The 26,447-nt window shown below is 52.3% G+C and overlaps 1 protein-coding gene across 16 annotated transcripts in view; it reads right to left on the bottom strand.

Annotated features, from left to right (window-relative positions):
- Positions 1 to 5,816: 5,816 nt before the first annotated feature.
- Positions 5,817 to 26,447, bottom strand: part of Dysf (dysferlin) — a 208,130-nt gene continuing 187,499 nt past the window's right edge. For all 16 annotated transcript variants that reach the window (XM_071601695.1, XM_071601700.1, XM_071601698.1 and 13 more), the window contains 10 exons: positions 25,761 to 25,903; positions 24,302 to 24,441; positions 23,158 to 23,246; positions 22,823 to 22,918; positions 22,270 to 22,411; positions 18,388 to 18,487; positions 13,298 to 13,476; positions 11,598 to 11,707; positions 9,876 to 10,023; positions 5,817 to 6,117 (listed from right to left, as the gene is read on the bottom strand). In XM_071601695.1, coding sequence (XP_071457796.1) covers positions 6,079 to 6,117; positions 9,876 to 10,023; positions 11,598 to 11,707; positions 13,298 to 13,476; positions 18,388 to 18,487; positions 22,270 to 22,411; positions 22,823 to 22,918; positions 23,158 to 23,246; positions 24,302 to 24,441; positions 25,761 to 25,903 — 1,186 coding nt within the window. In that variant the 3' untranslated portion in view covers positions 5,817 to 6,078. The remainder of the gene's footprint in view (positions 6,118 to 9,875; positions 10,024 to 11,597; positions 11,708 to 13,297; positions 13,477 to 18,387; positions 18,488 to 22,269; positions 22,412 to 22,822; positions 22,919 to 23,157; positions 23,247 to 24,301; positions 24,442 to 25,760; positions 25,904 to 26,447) is intronic.

Below are 26,447 nucleotides of genomic sequence, written 5' to 3'. Positions count from 1 at the left end.
CAGAGGGAAGGACAGAAGCTCTCACTCAGGGAAGAGGAGGGAGGGGAGAGTTGCTGCTGCACTCATTTCAGCCGCGAAGGGACAGAGCATGGCGGGTGAACCCCTGCCCTCACCCAGGCCATTTTCTCAAGCGGGGAAACATCTCCTGGGCTGTCACCAGGTCCCGGGCAGGGGATGCCCACCTGGCTTCTCTGGAAATCCCATAATCCCACATTTATGAAACACATGGAGAGAAGATTGAGACAAGTTCGAGGTCCCTAGGGTAGAGGCAAATGGAAGGGGCAGCCTGGGCAGGGCTTTAGCTTTTTCTAGGTCTTTCCTCCTCCCTGTCACCCTGTCCTGGACTGGCCACATAAACACAAAAAAGGGATGGAAAAACAGAGATGTGCAGATATAGGTATGCATGTGTGCAGTGTGTATATTTGCATGTTTGCCTGTGTGCATGGGTGCGTGTGCACAGGTGTGTGTGTGTGCATGTGTAGAATCTCTCAAAAATACCAGCAAAGGAAAAAAGAGAGAGGGGGAGGGAGAACTGAGCATTACAGATACAAAAGGCTTATCAAGTTTTACTGAACCACTTTTTAACAGATGAGATTTATTCTCCACCTTGCAGCCAAAATTGGTCTCAAATGTTGAGGACTAACTGAATTTCAGAACATAAAATCCTATTTGAAACGCCTCTGCGGGCCTGCCTGTTTAAAGAGAACTTGCAATGAAACATTTAAAGTCTCTTCGGTGGAGGAAGCAGACATCTCATTAAGGACTGATATGCCACTTCAGCCCCAGAGGCTCAGAGAGGTGAGGGCGATTGGTCCCCAATCGCTGAAGCCCCAGTGACTGGGGAGATGGAGGGAAGAATGAAGTAGTAGCTTCTCTTGCTGGTGGAGGATGGAGATTTTGAATGAGTAACAGCCTCTGAGCTGTGGGCTTGAGTCACCCTGGGGGTGGGGGGTGGGGTGGGGGGGAGCCCAGGGCTAAGCAGTTGAACAAAGTACCTGCAGCTCAAGAGAAGAGCTGGGTGAAAAGGGGATTCACCTCTGAGGACAAATAAAGTCCGATGAGGAGGTGAGGTGACCTAGGAGGTCTGCAGTGTGAAAATAAGGGCCAGGAAAAGAGTCCCAAGGAACATTCTAGACCCACAAAGAAGGATACTGAGAAGGCCCGGTCACAGAGGGGGAAGAGACCCCGGTGACCAGGGGACCACGGGAGCCAAGGACAGGCCAAGTTTACCAAGAAGCGGAGCACATCCCTGTTCCAGTCGCTGCTAAGGGTCCTAAAGGACAAGCGTCTGCAGATTTAACAACTAGGGCTGGATGGTGCCCTTGGGTGAATTAGAAAAAGGTGCCCTGTCCTCAAGTAATTTACTTCTATCAGAAAACTACTGTAACACACTGGTTTTATTAGAACAAAACACTTTACTGCCATCTGTGGGGACATTATTATAATAAATAATAAGCATATGATGTCTTAGATGTGGGGCCTGTATACAACAGCCCTGTTTCATGGTGACTGTAGTAAAACTGGATTTTAGGGAACAGAATGAAACTCCTCTGAAAGGATACTGTGGGTACCATACCACCCAGACAAAAGGGCCTTGCACAATCAGGAATTTATGATCCTGCATCACAAGACATCTGGTCTGGAGGTGGGGCAGTTCCAGGCTTGGTTCTTTCTCCAGAGCTTCATCAAGAACCAGGTCCTTCCCATCTTCCTTTCCCCAAATTTGTCTGAAGACACCAAGATGGCAGCTACAGCTCCTGTCATTACATTTTTTTCCCCACAAGATTAAGAGACAAAAGATGAGGATGTGTCTCCTTTTATATCCTTTTGTATTAAGGAGCAACCCTTTCTAGCAGTGCCCCAGTCCCCCTCCTAACTCCACCACCTTCCCCTCATATCTCATTGACCATAAATGAGTGACATGCCTCTTCCTGAGACAGTGGCTGTCAAGGTCAATGGCTTAACCTTCACAATGGGTGGAAGGGCGAGGTGAGGATGTGGATACAACCAGCATGGACAGTGCTTTCCAGAACTTTGCAAAAGGAGGAGAGAGACCTCCCTGCAGTTAGCAGGGAGACATGGAGGGCAGGAAGGGCATTTTGTTCGTGCTGTAAACACGATTGAACATCCTTATCCAGAACGGACTTGATGAATGGGAACACAGCTGACCCCTCATAAAGCCAGACAGTTGGGAAGCACTTGGAATTTCTCTCCCATCCCACCACTCCCCTAGCCCTGACGAGTCTGTCCTCAAATCCTAGCAAATTATCTGTCCATCATTTTTGGACCCCACTATGCCAGGATATCTCAACAGCAGTACTCTTGACATTTTAGACTCGATAATCCTTTGTTGTGGGCAGTGGGGCAGGGATAAAGGAACTGCCCTGGGCTTTATAGGATGTTTAGCAGCTATTGAAGGCTAGAAGCAACCTCCACCTCTCCCCTGTCAGTTATCACAATCAAAAACATCTCCAGCCAGGCACGTGGGCACACACCTGTAATCCTAGAGGCTCTGAAGGCTGAAGCAGGAGGATCACGTTCAAAGCCAGCCTCAGCAAAAGTGAGGCGCTAAGCAACTAAATAAAATATTTATCCGTCTCTAAATAAAATAGGGCTGGAGAAGTGATTCAGTGGTTGAGTGCCCCTGAATACAATCCCCAGTACACCCATCCCCCCCAAAATCTCCAGGTATTGCCAAAAACGCCCTGGAGGACAAAACTACCCCTGGTTGAGAACCACTGTTCGGTATCCATGTGGAAGTTCCTATGGATCTTAGAGCCTGTTTCTGGTTATGGCCTGTCTTTGGGCAATTTTTTCCCTCCTTTTTTTGTATGGGGGAAGGGGTACTGGGGATTGAACTCAGGGCACTCAACAGTGAGCCATAGCCTGAGTCCTATTTTGCATTTAATTTAGAGACAGGGTCTCACTGAGTTGCTTAGTGCCTCACCTTTGCTGAGGCTGGCTTTAAACTCTCGATCCTCCTGCCCCAGCCTCCCAAGCCACTGGGATTACAGACGTGTGCCATCCTGCCTGGCTGCACTCTCTTCCCTCTTCACGCTTTCCCTCCCCTGCTCTTGACCCTGTACCTCCTGCCCTTCCAACAGTGTCTGTTCCTGTCCTACTTCCTGCTTCTCCTACTCAACTGGGAGCTTGGGGAAGGCAGCACCCACGTGTGTCTTTCTCAACATTCATCTTCAAAATCTAGCACCGTGCCTGGTCTGCCGACAGCCCTCTCCATCTCTGTCCCCATGTACATCTACATGCATAGGCAAATATAAATGCATGCATATTTCTTTAATGAATGAATGAAAGATAGGAATGAACGATTCACTCTAACCTCACCTGTCAGATAGTCCCCAGTCAGTTTCTGGATTCATGAACCAGCCTTCTAGAATGGCCCTCTGCAACCGGCCACACAGCACCCTGAGCAACTGCTCTTCAGTATTTGTGACCAGAGACCACTTTGAGAGTAAGGTGGGATCCCCACGTTCCCTGCCAGAGGCAGTTGGCCATAGCTTGACTTGTCTGAAGCCCATTCTGAGTCCCCTGGGGACTCCTGTCTCCCAAGACAAGAAGCAAGCTGGAGGGATCATAAAAAAAAAAAAAAAACAGACTGCTGATCCGTCAGTGGAGTGTTGAGTCCTCCTGTGCTTCTGCATTGCCTCCAGAATGAGGTAGGTGTGCACGCCCAGGCCCTGCACACCTGGCCCTGCCCTACCAGCTCATCTCCTTAGCCGCGTCCCTGCTGTGACCACACCCTGGACAGCAGAGCTCTCTGATGGCTCCAGCTGGCAACTCAGCCTCCACCTCCGTCACTGGAACCCCCCTTCTCTTAGCCTCTGGGCCAGTTCAATCCTCTGCTCAAATAATGTCCCTTCTAGAGAGGGTCTCCTGTGCCTCTCCTCCCCAAGGCAGGACACACCCCTTCTCAAACACTCCTCCTATCAGGAGACAGTTTTCCATCCTTGCTGGGATCCCTGGGAGGACAGGAGTCACAGGTAACTCACCGCTGATCCTCAGAATCTGCTCTGGGCCTACCACATGAAGCACCTCAACACTGAACATGTTTGCTGGGCAAGTGTCCCCTTAGCATCCATCCCCCAGACCTCCCTGAGTTTTTCTTATTGGCCCATGTGATCCCAGGAAACAGTTTCAAGCCCAGTTCTAGGAATGGAGCCAGCTGTAGCTAAAGCCAACCTTGAGGAGGGCAAAGCAGAGAGAAAACACAAACTCTTAGTGATCTAGTTGAGAAGTTGGATGAACCCTTGCCTGAAGCCGACCCTTGATGTTTCATTTCCATAAAGCCCTTAAGTTCCCTTTACTAGGTTCAGTGGGCTTTTCTAATACCTGCAACCCAGAGTAGCAAGGAAAAAACATCTGAGTCAATGGAACAAATGGGACAATGACCCTCAAAACCCTTTTAAGCCAGCTGATAGTTGCATGGTATGCTTTTATTTGCGCTTGCCTTCTGGGCCTGGAAGAAAAAGCCGGATCTTCTTTCCAGAGCTAACACCTTCCTTATCTTTTCCAGAAACTGATTCCTTTAAATATTCCTTTAAAAACACCCACCCATCAGGCAAACCCATACCCTCTCCTCTCTTCCATCTTTCCTGATTCAGGGGCTTCCTTCTCTCTACCTTCAGATGTTCTCAGTCCTCTCCACCCTGCAAAGCTCCCTTGGCCCCTCCTGGAGCTGCAGCCCCCCTCTTGCCCACTCTCCTGCAGCCTGCTCTGGAGGCGGCCTCCCCTCCTGCCGCACACGGGCCACACTGCGCAGGCCCAGTAAGAGCTCACCACCTTCTCAGCCTTCCAGGAGCGCTCTGGACCCGGCTCCCTGCTGCGTGTTCTGTGTGAGTTGTGGCTCCTGGCTCCAGGGTTCAGGTGGCAGTGTTTCAGCACTGGCCACGCAATTCTTGGGGCTCACGGCCACCTCCCACCTGAATCTCCCCCAAAGTAGAATCACTCTGTTCAGAAGGTACAGCTCCCTCCCCAAGGTAATTTCTGGACATCATCCCTCTCTCAGCCACCGTCCAACCTCCCAATCCAGAGGGGCCTGATCTTGGGTCCCCGAGTGCAGGGGAGAACCAAGTGGGACTGGAAGGTTCCCTTGGGGACCTTGGGGCCTGGGCGGGACCGGAGAGGAGGCTGGTTTTCCAGTCCTGGGGTGAGCGGCGGAGGCCACATTTAAAAGCCACGTCCCCCAGCTCTGTGTTTTCCAGCATGTTCCTGCTGCTCCTTCCGAGTGAGCCCGGTTTCCCGAGGAAAGGTCAGACCAGTGGGTAAAGCCAGGCGTCAGACTGCAAGGAAAAGCTGTCTTTCTCCAGCTCAGACCTTTAAAGCAGAAGGAGGAAGCAGAGGGAGGGGTTCCCAAGAGTGTCAGGGACAAGGCTGGCTTGAGCCAGAGCTCCTGCTGCCCTCTCAGCCTGGAGCGCCCAGCCTGACTCTCCTTTTTTGTAAAGTGGAACCTCTTCCTCAGCATGACCAAGGAAACCAGACGGTTCAGGTGACTGCCCACCGGAGCAAAGGGCAGACTTGGAAAGGAAGGAGGGTACTTGAGTGAGGAGAGGGGAGGGGGTGAGAGGAAAGGAGGCCCAGAATGCTGGTGGTGAGGCCAGCCAGACACCGAGCCTCCAAGCCCCCTACCCCCAGGCAGCCTTGTAAAAGCAGCTCTGGGGGCTCCGCCCACCTGCTTCTCCCTCTGAAAGGCCATACCAGCAATGGTGGCACCCCGTGCACACCTGGTCCACCCAGACACACCCTCCCCTGCCCAGCCATCCCCACTCCCCTCCCTGCTCAAGTACACAGTCAATGCACTCTGTGGTTCAGTCTGTTTTATACTGAAATTATATGAGCTGATCCAAAAGGGGATCAGGTTGGGGGGAGAAAGAGATGATGGAAGTGGGTGATCCCAGGGCTCCACGTTCATCAGTCACTCTTGCAGCAGGTGCTGTCCGCCCGACCTGGCAGGAGGGTCAGGCTGCGGAGGTCTGGAGGAGCTCGGCTGAGCTGGGCCGAGGAGGCAGGCCAGCCCTGGCTGGGAGGGCAGCCCACGCCCCCTTCTCCAGAACAGGAGGGTCCTCAGCTGAAGGGCTTCACCAGCTTCATGGCAGCATAGTTCTGGAGGGAGGAAGGAGGCAGGGACACTTGGTGACCTCTTTCTGGGCAGGCACAGCCAGAGCAGCTGGACAGGTCTGAGTGACAGGTAGGAGACTGGGAAAGGAGGCTAATGGCTCCTCACCTACCTGCCCACTCCTTGCCCACACCTGCTTCTCCCCCACACTTGGCACAAACTCCACACTGACTGGCACACCCACCCATCAGGCAAACCCATACCCTCCTGAAACCACTCATACCCTCCCGGTATCTGGGATCAAGGCCACCTGAATTGCCCCATCTTCTCTCCCATTAATCTGGGGCCCACTCCCACCTTCCCACCAGGACTCTGATCATCAAGGTCCTGGCCAAGGGACTCTGATCCCCAAGGGCCTAGCCTCGGGAGACCCACCCTGGGCTCTTCCTGGTGCTGAAGGCAGGGCCTCAATTCTCCCCTATGGCCCTCCACACACACACCCCCCACATGGAAACCCCAATCTCATTGGTCACCCTGCTCCCTGCCAGAGAGAGTTGGGCTGTGGAGCCCTGATGCGGGGCAGGACCAGAGATGGGTGGCCCTTGATTTAGCCCGACCTGCTGCAGGACTGACAGGAACCTCCCCTCCCCACTCCTCCCTCCAAAAAACCATGAACACATACACAACACAACACAGGGCTCCTAATTGGGACAGTATGTTCCCCAGCGCCGGCCCGGGGAAGCCAACTCTGGAAACAAAGCTGGCCGGCCTTCCCCGCCAATTCTCCTCTTGCCTCCCCACGCTGGCCCTGCTCCCAGCTGGCTCTGAGGGGGGAGCCGAGAGGAATCAGACAGGCTGCCCCCTCGCCCCTCCCAGGGGAATTTCCAAGAGGGTGGGGGACTGGGCCCACTGGAGGGGAGCAGCCCCACCCTGGGCCCCTCTCCACCGGGCCTGGCTTGGGCCAGCTAGCATAAGCCCTCTGTCCCTGGCCTAAAAGCCAGGTGAGGGGCACCAATCCAGTCCTCACAGAAGTGGGACTGGCCAGGTGACTGACTTGGGTGAAGGGGAGCAGGACTTTACCAGGCTAAAGCAAAGCCTGCAAGCAAAAGGCCTGCCATCTCAGTCCCAGGCTGGCCCCTGGGTCCTTGGCGCCCTGGACTAGGATGTGCCCCTGCTTGTTGGCTGTAGGAGAGGGAAGGCAGGGTCAGTATTTAAAGAGAACAATTTCTAGAAGGACTTGAGGGACAGTGATACTGTTAGGGAGACCAGGAGTCAGGGGAGGGCCTCTGAACAGGACCCCCAAAATGCTACTCAGCTCCTGCCCACATGGCTGAGGCTAAGGCTAGCCCCAGGGACAAAGAAGGACCACAGTCTAGAAAGGACTAGAAGCCTTCCCTTCCCACCAGCCAGGCAGAGAGACTCCTTCCCCAGGCCCCAGAGTCCTAGGTCTGCCACCCAAAGGCCTCATAAGATGGGCAAGCTGGCTGTGGCCTGGGGTTAGGCACAGAAAGGGCAGTGGGGGTGCTGCTTGGGGCCTGCCCCCGGCCCTCCCCTAGGCTCTTTGGGAAGAGACATGGCTTGACATGCTGCTCCTCAGGGAAGGTGAAGGAGTTCCCCTGGCCTTAATCACAGTCACAAAAGGCCAGAGCTGACCTGGTCGTCGTCCACCACCACCTCCACCAACCACACCCCCCCCCCCCGCCTCCACCTTGCCAAGGTCACACAAGAAGTCATGGGTGGAGCTGGTCTTGCTGAGTTCAAGTGCAGAACTCCATCTCATTTAACAGCACTTCTCCAACCTCAGTGTGCCCCAGTGCAAACTCTGGGGGCTGGCCCAGGAGTCTGCATTCTAGCCAGTTCCCCGACGATGCTGGTGCTGGTGGCTTCAGGCCCACGTGGAGGAGTGTGCCTGCACCAGCCCCCCTTCCTAGCCCCGCAGCTTGGGCCTCCTAATGGAATGTTCAATTCGCCGTGGCGGTCATCCTTATTCTGTGGTCATCCTTACTCGTCCTTATTCAATGTCTCCCAGGAGACCAAGAACTTCTGGTGGCACAGGCCTCCTCATCTCCTCATGCCCCCAACATGTCCACTCTGCCCAGACACATGTGCTTGCTTGAGAAAGTCTCCCCAGCTAGCTGATGGCAGCCGGTACGTCCAATGAGCAAAACCCAGCTGGAGCTGGCCCAGAGACGGGAGCTGGGCAGCCTGGGCCGCCCCTGGGAGCAAATCCCAGGCAGAAGCTCTGGGGCCTTGTCACAGCCCAGGTCACCTCCGGCAGCAGCTTGTGCTCCAGGACACCATACTTGAGTGGTTCCTTCTACAGACCTGTCTCTAACCTTGGGATCTCTTTTTCCTTTCTTAAAGAGGCCCCTGAAATGATACAAACTTCAGGGCCCCCCAATCTGGGTCCACCCCTGGACCACAGTCCAGTTTAGCCAGTTGACCTCAACTCTTCTTCCTAGCCCCAGAAAACATGTTAACAAGGCACCCGAGGTGACCCCAGCCAGCGTGGGGGGCCTGGCCCGTAGCTGGACCCATCAGCCATCCTGGTTCTGGGCCTTCTTTCTTGCATTGGCCCCTAGAGAGCTGGGGCCTGGACATCCGTCCCTCCATGGCTCCTCTCCGTTTATGACATTAGAGACAGCATGGGGTGGTCTATGGTTTCAAGGCTTCCTCCTCTGGGACACACTCTGCCGACAAGGCAATGCCAGCTACCAACTCTCAGCGGGGGAGTCTCCACCCCTTTCCACCTCCTGGAGGGTTCACAGAGCGAAGAGCTGCCTGGGAGTCATTCCCAGCAGCTGCTGCAATGAGGACGAGGCTCCCGGACTGAAGCGAGAAACCAGTGATCCCTGGACAGGGGCTGTGTGCCTGGAGCCAGCCCTTCCCCTCCGAGTCTTTGTTGTGAAAATCAGTGTATCCAGGGGCTGATTACACCCTTCTCTCTACTTTTTTATATAGGTTTAAAATGCTCATATTACAAAGCTTTTTAAAGATGTAAAGGACGTGAGAAATCAGGTGTGATCCTGAGAATGCTGTGATCCTTTCAATGTCTAAAGTTCTAGAGACACTGGGGGCTGGGGCATTTTCAGGGTTACCTGTAAAAGCCAGGGCAGACACCTGAGCACCCCCTTCCCTGGTGAGGGTCCCATGGAGCTGGGGACACAGCAGCCATCATTGGTATGGGCCTAGCAAGCTCTTTGCCAGGTATCAGCTGGCTTCTTACCAAGTGAAAGGGACCCTCCAATGTGTGCCCTGCAAACGAGGGGCTCCTGGGCCAGACTCCCCCCTTTCTCCATCCCCACCCCCACTGTAGGAGGCAGGAACACTCTACCAAGGTCTTCAGGAGACACTGGGACCCTCTCCTGGATCCAGCCTCTCCCTTCCTCCGGACTTAGCAAGTGGGGTCCTCAAGGCAGAGTGGCCATCCCCTGTGGTCCCCCCAATTCTTAACTTCCCGTCCAGACCCAGTTTCCACACCCTCCTTCAAGAAGTTTCCCCTGCTCGCTCCATCCCAAGGGGCCTCATCTTTTGCCAACCCCTTGATGACACATGTCCCAGGGGCTCGCTGAAGACAGCTGTGTCTCCCCGTCCAGGGCAAGGACTCAGTTTCCCCCCCACCCGGGACCAAGGGCTCCCCAGGGTCATCCTTAGTCCCTTCATGGGACCAGGGACTCCTGGGGACAGAGGCTACTCCTCTCCCTGAGGAGACAGAGGGAGCTCCTCACAGTCAAGGATGAGCTTCCCCAGCAGCCCAAGAGCTCCCCCAGGTCGGCACATCTGCCTCCCCATCGGGCCTGCTCACCGGGAAGGCGTAGACGAAGATGCCCAGGAACAGCAGCAGGATGAAGAGAATGAGGAAGAGGATGAAGGCGCACCGGAAGCGCCGCCACAGGATGAACTTCACAGTCTTGTACGGGGAGGTGAACCACAGGAAAGAGGTGTCAGGGCGCCTGGAAGCAAGACCCCAGGGGTCAGCGGACCTGAGCCTGCAGGTCGAATAGCCCTGGCCTCCAGGGTGCCCAGGACTCACCCAGGCCCCCAGCCTCTGCCCCCAAACTTAGCAGACAGGGTCTGCATCCCTGTCCCCAGCCCCTGCTGCAGCATCAGCCCTGACTGTGCCGCCCTCCTGTTCTCGGTGCTCCGGAGCTGGTCCCCAGCCGTCCTCCCCAAGACGCCTTCCCCAGAGCCTATGCCTCAGGCCTTCATCACAGACCCCAGATTTGGGAGCTGCCACGTTGGGTGAGCCGTGGCCCATGGGCCTCAGAGCAGCTACCCACTTTCCCAGATGGCCATGGCTGGGCCGCACTTGGGGAGGATGGTGGGAAGAGAACCCAGAGGCTGATTTTCTTTCCCTCCCAACCAAGAACCTCAAAACCCTCCCTTCAGCCAGCCCCACAGCTCAAAAGAACACGCAGGATTTTGTGTCCAGATCAAGGCCTGTTCACGTCTGACTGTACCCCTGGGTCTCACGGCTTTCTCTTCTCTGTCTACCAGATCCCAGCATCCGGGGGCAACCACACCCCTCACAGCTCGGCTAGATGCATGGCACTCAGGATAGCGCTGTGTCAAAATGAGCCGTCTGTACTAAGCAGGCTGGCTGGGGACATCACACACAGCCTTGAGTCCCCAAGTCTTTTTTTTTTTTTTTTTTTTGTACCAGGAATTGAACCCAGGGGCACTTAATCACTGAGCCACGTCCCCAGCCCTTTTTTATATTTTATTTACAAGCAGGGTCTTGCTAAGTTGCTGAGGGCCTCACTAAGTTGCTGAGGCTGGCTTTGAACTTGCAATCTTCCTGCCTCAGCCTCCCAAGCCACTGGGATTACAGGCATATGCCACCCTGCCTGGCCCCAAGTGTCTTTTAGTGATTGTCCAAGAGCTGCCTTTGAGAAGCCCACATCCACTGGCTTGGTTTATTTTCCTAAGAGATGTATGGTATAAAAAAAAAGGATTTAAAAATTGTATTTACAATCAAAAAATGAGAAATTATACCCCATTTGATTCAAATGTATGAAATGTCAAGATCATTGTACTGTCATGTATAACTAATAAAAAATAAATAAAATAAAAATTGTATTTAGTCGGGGGAAAAAAAGCACTGGTCTCCCCATTTCACAGATGGGAAAATGGAGCTCAAAAAGTCATCCGAAAGCCACAACACCAGAGGACAGTCATGGAGGCAGCATGGTGAAGGGGAAGACCTTGATGAGAGCTAATCAGAGCACACTGGAGAATTTCAGCTTCCCTACTTTCCTAGTTGGAAAAACCTTATTTAACTTTGCTTTGTTTTCTCACCTGTAAAATGGGGATAATGACCACCCAGCAGGGACGGTTCCCAAGGACAAGGTGTACATGCTGTATGACAGCACGTTGGCACACAACCCCTGAAATGATGCCTGTCACCTGCCCCTCTCTGAGCCATGTGGGCCTTGTGACCTGTGCATGGCTGTGCATTGGGTGCCCCCTCCAGGAGGGCCTGTACCCCTCCACCTCCTGGGCACCAGGAATGGGGCTGGGCACTAACTTTGGATCCTCGAGCTTTGGATTCATGTTGGGTTCGTCCCGTCCCTGGCCAGCAGGCCGTTCCTCATGCTCATTCTCTGACAGGATCTCCAAGGTCATTTCCAGCTTGCCCTGAGGGGGGGGATACACAGTCTGATTAGGGACTACCAGGTGGCCTGGAGAGGAGCCAGGCTGGGATGAACATAAGGCCACTTCATTTTTTTAATATTTTTAAGATGTACAGATGTTGTGATGATAAAAGCAGTACTCGCTCCCTGGGGAACACTTAGAATCTACAGAAATGTATAAAGAAAGATTATCATCCATACCTCCACCGCGTGCAGACAAGCAGTTAGTAACCTTTTATGCCCCAAAGCTGCAAGTGCAGGAAATATCACACTGTATACACAGGTCTACGGCTCACTCTTTTCACTTAGGAATATATTTCAGTATATAATTATATGTTCTTTAAAGTTTGCTTTTTAATGATTGTAAAACATTTCATGGGTGCTTAACTGTAATGTATTTCAGTAAACTACTTATTTTGGTTCATTTAGGTTGTTTCCAACTCTTTGATATTATAAATAATGCTGCAGCAAACATCCCAGAACTTTTTCATTTTATCTGGTTACTTCTTTAGAAGAGAGTTTAGAAGTGGGACAACAGAGTCTAAAGGCATAAATATGGTTACATCTCTTGCTGTATGCTACCAAAGTGCTTCTCCCCACACTAAAACCTCTAACACTCCTAGCAAAGTAAATGGGGAGGTCTGTCTCTCTACGTTCTCACCATTGGTCAGTATTTCTTTTTTGATATCTAATTTAATAAACAAAAAATCACATTAAAAATAGTCTTTTAATTACTAGAAGGAATAAACCCCTTTTTTTCATGATTAATGGACATCTGCACTTCTGTAGATTATCTACGGAGGTCCTTTGCTCATGCTTCATTTGGGGTGTTAGTATTTTGTAGTAATCATTACAATTCTTCACATAACAAGGGTATTTTATTTCAAGAGCCACTTTAGGGTTGGCTGGCTGCAGGCTGTTTCTGTGTCTGGGATTCGCTTCCTTCTGCAGCTGCTCTGGGCTGGGGGATGGGCGGAAAGAAGGTTCTCCCTGGTCCTCTAATCACCCCCCAGATCAAACCTCTCAGCAAGGAGAGCAGAGCCAGGAGGGAGGGTCCTGCTCCAATGGGAGAGACACGACCCCGTCCATCCCCCAGGAAACCCAGATCACTGTTAGGAACACACAGAATAGAAGCATCGTCCATTATCTATGTATCCATCCATCTATTTATTTTTTTATTTATATTTTTTTGGTACCAGGGATTGCACTCAGGGGCACTCCACCACTGAGCCACACCCCCAGCCCTATTTTGTGTTTTATTTAGAGACAGGGTCTCACTGAGCTGCTTAGGACCTCTCCATTGCTGAGGCTGGCTTTGAACTCATGATCCTCCTGCCTCAGCCTCCAGAGCTGTTTGGATTACATGTGTGTGCCACCACGCCCTGCCCAGCCATCATAGTCTATTTAAATAAGTGTCCCCTGGGTGTGAGCCTCAAAGGAAAGAAAGGCTGAGAATGGGAAAGGGGACAGGGGAGGAGAATGCCCTGAAACTAGAGGGACAGAGGAGAGGAGCAGGGAGCACGCGCTACCCGCCACTCTCTAAGGAAGAAGCCACCAGGCACCCTCCACCAGGAGGCTGGGGAAGCAGACTCACCGCGAGAATCTTCTTCTCACCCTCCTCTGCTACACAGGGCCACCAGCCCTTCACTGTCTTCTGCTCAAAAAGGGACACAAACAATTCCGGGTGGAAGGTGTCGTCCAGCTGGTCCAGAGAGCACTTCTCAGCCGTCTTGGCTGGCTTGGGCATGCGGTTGAGATCCAGCTGCAGCGAGCCTGCCACAGAGAGATGTGCTTTGGCCTTGGGTGGCCCTAAGGCAGGCAGGCTCGAGAAAGCTCACCGTCACCTCCTCAGCTTCAATTCATGGCTTAGCCATGGGCCAGATCCCACAAACCATCCACCCCCCATCCGGAGCCTCTCATTCCCTCCCCAGTTTCCCATCCATCTACTCAGTGTCCATCTGCATTCATCCTGTTGACTCACCCTTAACAAGCCCCCGATTCTGCCCTTCACCTTACTGAGGACCACCCCATTCACATACGCATGTCTACATTCATCAGGTTTTTTAAAATTACTTTTATCAAGGTGAAATATATACATCATAAAATGGATCGTCTTAACCCATTTTAAATGTACAATTTGGTGGCATTAACTCCAGCCACAGTATTGGAAACCATCCCCAATATTTCCAAAATGTTTTCATCTCCAAATAGAAACTTTGTATCCATTAAGCAAAAACTCCCTATTCTCCTCTTCCCTTAGCCCCTGGAGATCTCTAGTCTACCTTCCGTCTCTATTAATTTGCCTTTCCTAGATATTTCACACAAGGGGAATCATATAATATTTGCCCTTATGCCTCTGGATTATTACATTGACTACAATGTTGGCAAACCTCATACACTTTATAGTACACATCAGTAACATTCTTTTAATGGTTGAATAATATTCCATTGTATGTATATAACACATTTTATATATTGATACATGTGTTGATGGATCTGAGTTGTTTCACCTTTTGCCACTGTGCATAATGCTGCAGTAAACGTTGGCATACACGTCTCTGAGTTCCTGTTTTCAATTCCCTGGGAGCACTGCTGGTCCTATGGTAATCCAGGTGTGTGAGGAATCCCACACCATTTTCCACAGCAGCTGCACCATGTCACACCCACCCAAGCAAGGTACAAAGGTTCCGACTTCTGCACATCCTCAACACCTCTGACTTCATCTCAGTAGCATTACTATATTCTTGCCCTCCTAGGAGGTGTGAAGCAGGGCCTCGCTGTGGTTCACCCCAGTCTCTTCATCCACCCACCCGGCTTTCCAACCAGCCATCTTGTCACTGAGTCACCTACCCTACCGTGCTATCCATCCTCTCTCCATAGCTGTAGCTATTTGGTTCAACCATATCAAAATGCCAATAGGTAACTATTTTTGACCTACAAGAACAGCAATCTTGTGGTTTCACCTAATCCAATCAAATGTGATGGAGTCAACAGGATTGGAGCCCCGGTCATGAGGGACTCATGGGAGAGATGGATTGCAAAATTGTTTCCTGGGGCCAAATTGAAGAGATTATTATCATGGAAAGCTTAGATTTTTCTCAGCGTACAATGCTTAGTTTCTGTGGCTGGGCATTGGATCTTATTCTTTTTCCTGGCTTTCTTTCTTTCTACCCATCCTTTAATCCATCTTTCCTTTTATCTCTCCACCCATGTCAACCCATCTACCTCCCTCCATAGCCTCCACCTGTTCAGCACTATATCTATCCACTTGTTCACCAGTACATCACATTCATCTATCTATCTACCCACATATCCCTCCACCCAGTGCAGATAAATATTAATTTCCCATTTGAAATATGATCCCAATATAATATTAAGTAACTATCAGAGTATTAACACACACACACACACACACGCAAACACACACAAATTATCCCATCACGATCTACATTAAAGATAGTTAAGGAAACACAGGATTATCTCAGGATGGTGAGATTATAGATGCTTAATTATTACCAATAAGATTAAAAAGTAACAAATATTCAAAGGGTATAAACTATCTAATTATAAAACAGAGTATAAAGTGGAAAAGAGAAATCTCCTAGAATTAAAAGATAGTATTCGCTAATGGTTTTATGAAGTTTTATTTTAAAAAACAAAGGATGAAGCGGGATGTGGTCCCAGCTGTTCAGGAGGCTGAGGCAGAGGATCACAAGTTGGAAGCCAGCCTCAGCAATTTAGTGAGACCCTGTCTCAAATTTTTTAAAAAAGGGAGCAGGGAAAGGGTGGGTGGTCATACAGCTCAGAGGCAGAGCACTCTCCCAGCATATGTGAGGCCCTGGGTTCCATCCTAATACCACCAAAAAATAAAAACAAATAGAGGACAAGCCTGTTTAACTTTATTTTCACACTGTTTTCTAATTCAGTTAAAATACAATTTTCTTTTCTTTTTTTTTCTTTTTCAAAATTAATTCTGAAGCCTCACTCCATAAAGTATGGATGTTCCCATTTTTTTCCCAACCTAAGGATTGAATCCAAGGACTTATGCATGCTAAGCAAGCACCCTACTCTTGAGCTTCATCTCCAGTCCATGATGCTCCCAAATTTTAATGTCTCTAGCAAAAAGATTCCATAAAAATATTAAGAGCAAATGAAAAAATGGCAAGAAATTTGCAAGGTATCCTTAATATATAAAAAGCTCTGAAAACCAAGAATAAAAGATGAACATCTCAAAACCATGGAAAAAAGGCCCACTAACAATATGATTAATGAATATATTTTTTATATTCTACCTTATAAGTAATAAATGCAAACAAAAATTAAAATAATAAGGCATTGACAATTTTTTTAAAAAAGTAACAGTGGTAGCAAATGTTTAGGAGAAATGTCACCCTTGTACAAACAGGACACCTAAGTAGAAATATAAATAAGATCTTTCTGGAGGGCAATTGAACAAAATGTTTCAAAAATCATTAGAGTGTTCAGACTCTAACAAATCTACTTCCTACAGTTAAGGACAGCGATGTACAAAGGCTCTAAATATGTCTGCCTAGGGGTGTCACTCACATTGGTAAAACCAAAGATGGCCTGATGATCTACCGAGAGAGGATAAACCGAGCAAAAAAGGGTCCATCTACACAATGAAACACCAGGCAGGCAAATGTGGTAATGCAGATGTCAATGTAGATGGATGCCTATGGACCAGAGAGGGTGCTCTCAAAATGTTAAATTAAAAAAAAGAAACCCAGAATATAAAACAATATGTATGATACACACCCTTTCACATACTGTGCAGATGAATATTTATATACATGTCATATATCTACATAAAATGCATACATATCCATGTTTGTTTATCAATGAACCAACATACAATAGTATACATCAAAAGGTTGGTAGAGGTTATCTCTGGGTGGTGAGATTAAGGAGGAGGAAGAACCATTCTTACCGTGGTCATCTAATCTTTCTACAGGAATAATAGACGAATATAACAAGCCAAATAACAAAATTCAATTTGGGTGCCATCACTTTTACATCTGACTCTATAATGAAGTCCTGAGCAGCTCCCAGCCCTAAGTGTGCTGATTGCTGGGCGTGGGACCTGGATTGTGGGAGTCCCAGGAAATGAGAGCAGTTTGATCGGCAGCCAGCCCTCCCCTGCTGAGAGCTGCTCCTCAGAACGCCCCCTGCAGAGGCTGAGGGCTCCCCTTTCTGCAATAAAGAGCCATCCAGGAGGGCATCGGTGATCTGACACAGGCCACCCTGCTCCCAGGTGGCAGAGCAGAAATGGAAGCCAGGAATCCTGACTTCCGTGGGCTGCCTTTACCATGGATTCAAATTCTTTTAAAACTTTTTTTTTACAATTGAGGTAAAATTCAAATAGCATAAAATTTAATACTTTAACCATTTTAAAAAATATATTTTTAGTTGTTGATGCACACAATACCTTTATTTTTATGTGGTGCTGAATGTTGAACCCAATGCCCTACATGTGTGAGGCCAGGGCTCTACCACTGAGCTACAACCCCAGCCCGCACTGTAACCATTTTTAAATGTGCAAATCAATGGCTTCTAGTGCATTTAGAGTTGTGTAACCACTACCACCATCTAATTCCAGAACATTTTCATCAGCCCCAAAAGAAACCCCTGTACCCACTAAGCAGTCCCTTTCCACCCTGCCTCTTCCTCCCAATCCCCACTGATGGTTCTGCCTCTCTGTGGATTCGCCTCCTGTGGGCCTTTCCTATACACGGAGTCATGAAATAGCTGTCCTTCTGCATCTGGCTTCTTTTACTTAGCATGTTTTTCTTTTTTGTACCAGGATTGAACCCAGGGGCACTTAACCACTGAGCCACATCTAGCCTCACTAAGTTGCTGAGGCTGGCTTTGAACTCGTGATCCTCCTGCCTCAGCTTCCTCAGCCCCTGGGATGACAGACATGAACCACCACCCACTTAGCTTATTCTTAAGGTTCCTCCATGGTGTCATGGGACAGCATTTCATTTCTTTCTTGTGGCATTTTATGGCTGAATAATACCCTATGGATGTTCCCCGTTTTCCAGAGTTAACACTGGAAGAGTTAACGCAGAGTCGCCGTCTTTGTCCCCACATCCCACCCCTGCAGAGGCACTGCCTCCGGCCAACCCTCTAGCCCAGCTCCCTGCTCCCAGCTCAGGATCTCACCAGCCCCACCGAACCCCTGGGATTGGGGGATGGAGTCTGTGGTTTGTTCTTTCAGCCAGCACCTGGGCACAAGGATGAGCAGTGGCTGGAACACCTTGATTTCTGGACTCAAATCTGCCTGGACTGGGGTGCAACGAGAGCACCCGCCAAGCATGAAGCCATTCAGCTGTGACAGGCAGCACACACCTGTGCAGGCTTCAGCCTGAGTTTCCCCTCTTCCTCACCTACCTGAGTCCCCCATCCAACATGGCCCAGTGGTCAATGCTACCTCTGCAAGAGGCCCACCCTAGAGGCCACTCTGATCACTGTGATCAATCTGACACTGTCCTGTCATACATTTCACTCAGCACTGGGGACTCAGTGACTCTGAGCCCCCTGAGAACAGAAAACCCTACCAGGTTTCCCAGGGGCACACGGGCATGCACACACACACACACACACACAGCGGGTTCTGGACCAGCCTCTGATACACAGTGTTGGCCGACCAGAAACAAGGCTCACCCAGAAAGTCATCAAAGGAGAACTTGTCGTTGTCCCAGATCTGGAATACCACTCTTGCTGGGATTTTGCTCTCTGTCTTGTCCAGCCTCCAGAAGGCATCCTGACCCAGAGGAAGAGCAGAGAAGGAAACAGGGAAAAAACATTAGCGAGGCCACAGTCCCTGCAACCTGGAGGGCTGCCTGGAAGAAGAGGTGGAGTAGGCTGTCCCTGGAGTGGGACCTGCCAGAGCCAAGTCCTGGTGGGAAGGCTGGTAAGGGCAGATTCTGGAAGGTAGTGTTCAGGATCCACAAGAAGACCACACAGGCTCACCTCACGTCAGCTGGCTCCATTAGCCTCCCAAGCCTGTAAGTCAAGGTTATCACTGGCTTTTCAGACAATAGAACTGAGGCTTGAAGGAGTTAGAGGACTTTGCCCAGGTTTAACAGTTAATAATAAAAACATTAATGTCACATTTCCTACACATTGGCAGCCCTCTACCACTAGACGCATGATCCTTCCAACAGCCTACAAGGGGACACTATGTTTTCAGCTGAGGAGACCAAAGCAAGTAACTTGTCCAAAGTCCCATGGCAGGAAGTGGCAAGCTGGGGTTCCAACCCAGGCCGTCAGCTTCCAGGATCCTGCTCTCAGCCCTGCTTGGCACATGTGATCTCAGCAGCACAGTGGGCTGAGAACCTAGGATCCCCCACCCACCCTGGCTGGCACCAGAAGGAACCACAGCACACTGCGGTAAGGAGCTGGCACTGGGACCAGGACCCTAGCTCGTCCCTCATCACCCCTCTCCATACCTCTGCACCTCCAGAGCTTACCCCAGCACTGGGAGTCCCTATCCTCCTACTGGAACAAGAGGAGGGGTCCCTTTCTCGTGGTCCCACCTCCCTCGCACCAGCTCCACCTGGAGCCAGGTCACCTTGGACTGCTTCCCTCAGAGCCTCATGGAGCAACTGAGGGGTGTGGGACCGAGCCAGCCCCTGACTCTAGCCACAGTTGACCCCAAGGGCCATCACAGGGCTGTCCTGCTCACAGTGGCTTGTTCTTTCTCTTGCTGGTGGCAAGCACAGGCAAAGATCTAGAGAGGCAGACAGAGGAGGGCCTGAACCCAAGTCTCAGGGACACTGGAGGTGCTGGGGACAACAGGTTCACGGGTCCTGAGTGCCCACTGAGCAGCATGGTCACACAGATCTCACGGGGCTCTCTACTGAGCCCATGACCATGGCCCTTGAGGAGTGGGCATGGTGCACAGCCACCTACGGGACTGCTGCCTGGATTGGAGCAGGCGCCCAGGTCCCCAGCCGCCCTGGCCCCCGGCACTCTGTCTGATGTTCCCCTTTTCCAGGCCCCAGCCCAGCCCAGCCCTCCTGCAGGTGCCTGCCTCCTCTGGCCAGCTTTTATGGCCAGCTCCAGGCCCGCCTGCAGGGCCGCCAGCAGCCTCCGATCCTCTGGCCGGCCTGGTTTATGGGCTCAGTAATGAGCCAGAGGTTCAAACAGCCCCTGGTGGGAGCAGCTGGGCGGGGGCTCCAGCCTGGGGAATGAGCCCCCCAGGTCCCCGGCGCTCATTATGCTCCCAGCCTGGGCCCTTTTACTAGCTGTTTATTTGCAGGGTGGGTGCCTGCCGCACTGCAGGCCCCGGTGGGTGTGCTGGGCTCCAGGTGGGGAGCTGGGCCAGGGCAACCAGCGGTGGTTCAAAGCAGCCGGATGAAAGGAGACCTTGTACTTTACGACAGTCTCGTCTGGTTAATGGGGTCCCTGGAGGGCCTGCCTGCCAGAGGCCCTGAAGCCCACGGCCGAGGGCTGGCTCTGCAGCAGGCCCGGGGAGCCCACAGGCTGTACAGCCCCTGAACCAGCCCACCTCAGACATGTCCGTCAGCCCAGACCAGCTAATTAGGGCCCTGCTGTGGGCATGGCTCCACCTGCCACCCAGGGCCCCTTCTCCCCAGAGGCTGCCTTCAGAACCACCTGGGCTGTTTCTGTTCCTCCTCCTCCTGTGACCTCAGTCCCTGCCCCCAGCCATCCTCTGCTCAGAGCCTGAGGTCAGGAGCACCTGCTGTCCCCTCCTCCCCAAATGTGCCTCTTACTCACTCTTTGACTCCTCTCCCTCTTCTCCATCCCTTTCCATATAGGCTTCTCCTCCCAAGTGGAGACCATCAGGCCAGGCAGATACTCCCGGTCAGCCTCGGTGCTTCCTCTGGTACCCCGTGAGCTAACCCAGCTTCTTCACCAAGGCCTTCGATGCAGACACAGAACTTCACTGATGCCCAAATTATTAATCAGCAACTCCACCTGGGCCCTCAGAGATGCCAGGTCACCCTTCTCATGCCACCAACCAGCATATTCCATGTCCCCTCCCCATTCCTCTTTCTCCCACTCAGCATAGCCACTGTTTCCCACCCTTTCCACTTGTCCCAGATCACATGACAGGCCAGTTTATCTCTCTTCTGTTATTTCAAAGAAAAAGACAGAAACCTCTCCTCTGGCCACACCCATTCACCTGTCACAGTGAAGGGGTTGCCTCATCTCCCATCAGAGTGGCCATGTGCATCTCCTGGCCCCATTTTCCCCTACTGTGCCAGCCCCTGTAGGGCCTGGGGAGCCCCTGAGATGGCTCTGTTCTCTACTCCTGGCCCCGCTCTCCCTGTCCACAGCAGACTCGGGAGGGGGGTTGGGACCTGTATGACATGGTGCTCTCTGACAGATGGCAGCATGTGTTCCATTTTGACACCAGTATTGAGAAAGACAAATACTGGGCAAAGGCACACGAGATGAGACCTAGCAACGGTCTGGGCTGTCCTTGACTCCACAGAACCTGTGGCTAACTTCTGCTCTCTGGCAGGTGCTACCCAGCGAACCCTTTCACCTTGTTTCTCTGTGTCTTCTTCTGTTTGATGGTCTGAGAATGTCCAATGGACATTTTGGTTTCTCTAAAGTGCAGGTGACTCTGTGTTGGGCTAGGAAGGATCAGGCAGAGGAAGCCATGAGGAGAACTGAGAAGAGCAAGGTAACCCAAGCCCAGGTCCCCAGCCGCCCTGGCCCCTGGCCCTTTCTGAGCTCTCGCAGCCAGTCAGGAGAGAGAGAGAGAGAATCATAGGGGCTTTGGGGCCTGAAGCCTTGAGACACCCCCAGATGGAAACCAGACCAGCAGGACCTACACAGAGAGGGATCTGCCTCCTTAAGCAGGAAAGCACCAACAGGTGGCAAGACATGCCAGGCAAAGTGGTGGATGAGGGTCATCAGAAGCTCCCAGGGGCCCTCTGCCTCCGGTCAGTCTGGCCAGAGCCCCTCACTGCCCACAGCAAGCCCTTCACTGTGCTCTGGTGGCTGCTCCCTAAGGGCGGGCCTCAGGCAGGAAGTGCCTGCCGTTGACTTTGCCTAGATCAGAGGTAGAGAGACTGTGGCCCAGAGGAGACCTAAAGTAGGAGATGCTGAGACACAGAGACTGAGGTCCCCAAATCCACCTCTCCCTGCTGGCTGCTGCTGGCCTGTCTCTCCAGGTGCCTTCAGCCTGCAGCGAGAGGTGGTGGAGTGGAGAGAGGAGGGCAGCACTTGAGGCTCCCGGGGACTGTCCAACCTGGACAGCAACTTCAGACACAGGACACAGTTGCAGGAGGCCAGGCAGCCAGAGGGATTTGCCAAGCCATGCCCAGTGCTACAGGCAACCCAGGCACACACCAGGCCAGCCCTCTTGGGAAGCTCCCCAGAAGTCACCCCTCTCTGCACCTCCAGTGACCAGGCTGGGGTTCCCTCTCTTCCCATGTAGACCCCAAGACTCCATCCGCAACGATGGAGAGGGGAGAGTGGTGGGGACACTGATGGGGACAGTAGCCATGGGATCCCACTGGCAATGCAAAGTCTGGACCGAGAGCCCTGGGGACGAGGGACACTCACCTTCTTGGAGACAGAGCAGACTTGCTCCGCAGGCAGGTAGTCAAAGGGGAAAATAAATCTCCAGTTGAAGTTGCCCTCGCCGCCCAGGGAGCGGTAGTGCACGTCTGTCTTCTGTCTGTGGTCTTCAAAGCCGACCATCCAGCTAGACACACACACACACACACACACACACACACACACGCCAAAAGCATTTATTGTTAAGATTCACAACGTCCCCAACTTGGGAATGAGGAATTACAAAGGTCAATGAACTGGGTAAACGATATGGCAAAGAGAATTCCCAGGAAACCTCCAAGATGCAAAAACGTGCCATACATCAGAAAGCAATCTGACATCTCAGCCACTGTCTCGGGACATCCTCAAACCTTGTAACTTTAGCCCAAAGATGAGTGCAAAAGAAATCTGCTGGGGGGACAATGTCCCAAAGGAGGAGACCCTCCAAGACCCTCCTTTGAAGCCTGCTGTTCCCCCAGAGCTCCACCCACTGGGCGCCTCCCGAGGGTACAGGGCAAGCCGCTGAGCGGGCACAGGCAGAATGGCCATGGCGCCTTACCCTTTCACATAAATGTCGCTCATCTTCTCGCCTGTGATGCTGAGGTCGTCCAGGATCACGTCTTTGGTGTTCCAGACAATACAACGCAGGAAAAACCTGAGGGGATGGAGAAAGACTCAAATCCACTCAGATTTCCCACCAGAGCTGAGCAGCTGGCTCATCCAGGAAGGCCTGACACATGCCTGCTGGACACTTGACCAGACCCAAAGGAGAGCTGGACTCTGAGCCCCAAGTCGCATAAAGCCTGGCCAAAGAGCAACCTGCTGCTCCCACCCAGAGCCAGCACGACCCTCCCTCCTCCAGCTTAGCTGGGAGCCTGGGGTTGGGTCAGTCACCTTCTGGCTCTCCGTGGGGTGATGTTGAAGGGAGGTCCAGGCCGCCCCAAGGCCTTGGGAAACAGGTCGATCCACATCTGCAGCTTCCCCTGTGAGATACAAGCCTGTTTTGCCACCAGCCTTTACATTCAAACGGCCATGGCACAGCTGCTCTGTGCCAGGCACTTGGGGAACAGGACAGAGAAAACTCAGGCCCTTCCAGGAAGAGGCTTCCCGCCCTGTGGGGAAGGGACCCTAATCAAGGGACTGCAGGGTCCACTGCAGAGGTGAGCCAACTTCCCCACAGGTCACCAACCTGGAAGGCTCCCCAGGGGGGCTGATGTGTGCTAGGGAGTAGTCTATGCAATATGGTGGGGGGCACAGAGCAAGGTTTAGTCAGGGGACTCAGAAGGTCTCCAGGAAAGGAAGCCCCTCCACCTGCCCACCCTCAGCCCCACCCTCTCTGCAAGCCCAATGTGAATTTTGTCCCCATCTTAAGGGGCAGGGATTGCAGTGCTGACCTTGCACTACCTTGGGGAGGCTGGTCACCAAGCCACCTAGGGAAAGAGAGTCTGCTTCTGACAAAGGCATCTCCAGGACTCACCCTGACCCCTTCTCATCTGTGACCTTCTCTCCCCTTAGCTTCCTCCAAACCCAGCTCTGGGCTCATCTCCTCCAGGCTCACCCCACCCTTCTGCATGGGAGGGTTCCCCTGCCCCTCTTGTGGATGCTCTCTATGGCTTTCTTTGCCCTTTTGTCATAGGGTACTAGGAACCCTCTCTGAACACCCAGCTGCAGCTCAGCACAGGGCTGGGCATCTGACACTGAGCCTCTGACAGATGGCAGTGAGCAGGGAGACACCCTGAGGACCGGGTAGAACAGTGAGGCTCCAGAATGGTGGACTGAAGTCAGAGGCTGGGCCTACACATGGCTAAAGGGGTTGCTGGGATTCACCCCCCACCTCTGAGAGCTGGAGGTGGCCAGGGAGGCCAGTTCCTAGAGGTCCCTCCTAGTTCCAGTGGTGACCACTCAGACTGCAAAGGAATGGGTCAAAGAGGGACTGGCCAAATCCCAGAGTCTCCAGTGGGTCCTTTAGGTGTTCATGCTGACCTTGGGGTGGGGTCTAGGGCTCAAGGACTCCAGGACCCAGAGGCTGAGGTCCTACCTGTTCAATGTCTGGCTGCAGAGGGCTGTAGAGGGGCCGTGACTCCACGTGCTCGGGAACCAGGCCCTGCTGCTGAAGAACGTGCAAAGCCAGGCGCTCCTCTACTGGGCCCAGGTGTGGGTTCGGGATCCTGCCAGCCTCTACCCCAGAGAGGACAAAAAATTACCAGAAACAGGACCCTGAGAAGCCTGGCCTACCAGCCAGAGACACGGACTTGGAGGCCCCTGTGCTAGAGGCCTGTCTGGGAGTGATGGTGGTCCACATGCACGTACACACCCACAAGTACACACCCAGGGCATTCAGGTGTGGCCACGTACACACACGCACACGTTCACCCATTGGACCTGCCCTGCCCACCTTAATAGGGGTCCCAAAGAAAGAAGAATGTCCCTGTAGGAGCCAGTGATCCGGCTCTGTTCCCAGCTGCCTGGGTGACTCTGGGCAGTTTGTTAACCACTTTTGGCCTCAATGGCCTCATCTGCAAAATCAGGCAGATGTTGGACCTCACAATTTTATGCCCACAAGCCCTGGTCCCTGTGCTAAATGTGCTCACAGAGCAACAGTGGCCACTGGAGGAAATGAGACTATCCCTAGATCAGATGCACGCTCCATAGGAAAAGGGGGGTGGTGCCTGATGGCTGAGCCTGGCTCGGCCATAATCTGGGGGAGTGAGGAAAACAGAACGAGGAGGAGGAGGGGGACCTGGGCAGGGAGGCATCAAAGCTGTCATTTCCCTTTTATAACCTCAGCACCAGCTCTGACATCAAACACCTCTGAAACAAGCAGGAGGCGGGGGGCCAGCTGGGCCTGTAAACACCTCCGGGGAGGCTGAGCTGCTCTGGGTGGGCAGTGCAGGCCTGTGGCATCCCAGACACATGGAGAGCATGTGGGGGGATCTCAGCCATCAGTATCAGGCAGAACCGGGGGCAGGGGTTGGGCAATGACAGACCTCCTGCCTGCCCTTTGGAGACATAGGTGCATGGACGGTACCCAGAGGGACTCAGAAGGTGCATCAAGGTCCAGCTGGTGGGCTGCTGCAATTCAAGTAGAATATTTTTTCTCAGAGATGGATGTCCCCCAAACTCTGAACAAAGTCTAATTACCAAAGCCAGAAGATGAATCCTATCTCTGACCCTGACCCTGACCCTGGCTTCAGACTCACTCCTATCCTTGCCCTCAGATAAGCTCCAACATGGCCTTGGACAGAGCTCTGACCCTGACCACTGACCTTGACCCCACCCTGACCTCTGATTTTCACAACGGTGTCATGGCTACACAGTGGACCTAAAACACCAAGGGTAAGCTTAGTGCATCTGCGCTGCCCTAGAGAAACCCAAGCCCTCGCCCTGCTGACGTGGACCATGTCCACCTGAGCCTTTACAACAGGGGAAAACCTGAAGAAAGAGGAGAAGAGAGAGAGGGAGGCTCGGCGTGGTTTGGGGGTCACGGGACAGCTCACCGATCTCCTCAATGGTATATTCTTTATCCTGAAAGGTCACAGAGTCCGTCCGGTACACGGGGGCCTTGACCCTGTGCTGCTGGCAGAAGAGGTGGAGGAGCTGGGAGGGGCGGAGCTGGTCCCTCCATTGGTTCGGTCCAGAGCTGAAGCCCAAGTACAAGGCAAAGATGAGACACTCCAAGGACATTGAATGGGGCAGAAGGGTCGGTAATGATCTGTGAAACCCCCAGACAGCATCACCCACCCTCCACTTGCATCATTTTCTAGATGGAAAAACGGAGGACCAAGAGGCAAAGGATTAAGTACCCATGGAATTGGTACTTAGATGTTTCCAATTTCCTGAGTTAGAGAATCAGACCCAAACAAGACTCAAGATGGTGGGAAGAGGTACCATCCACCTGCGAGTCCCCTGACAGACCATCCCAGAGTTCCCCGCAAGGCCCAGTGGAAGCCCACTGACATCTCCTTTCCTCCTCTTCCTCCTTCCCTCTTCATCTCTTCCCAGGTGCCCAGTTCTCTGCAGGCCTCCATGGTATATCAGAGAACTGGGTTATAACAATATAAACAAGAGGCAGGTCCTTAGAGTCAGATGAACAGGTTCAAATCCTAAGCACACCACTCATAAGCCACGGGCCTTATTGCACCTTAGTCTCCTCATCTGTTAAGTGAAGTCAAGGCCCCCATTGA

The sequence above is a fragment of the Marmota flaviventris genome, chromosome 14 (assembly GCF_047511675.1).
Source record: "Marmota flaviventris isolate mMarFla1 chromosome 14, mMarFla1.hap1, whole genome shotgun sequence".
Taxonomy (NCBI): domain Eukaryota; kingdom Metazoa; phylum Chordata; class Mammalia; order Rodentia; family Sciuridae; genus Marmota; species Marmota flaviventris.
Note: the sequence above shows the minus strand (reverse complement) of the source record. Positions and strands in the feature narration are given on the sequence as shown.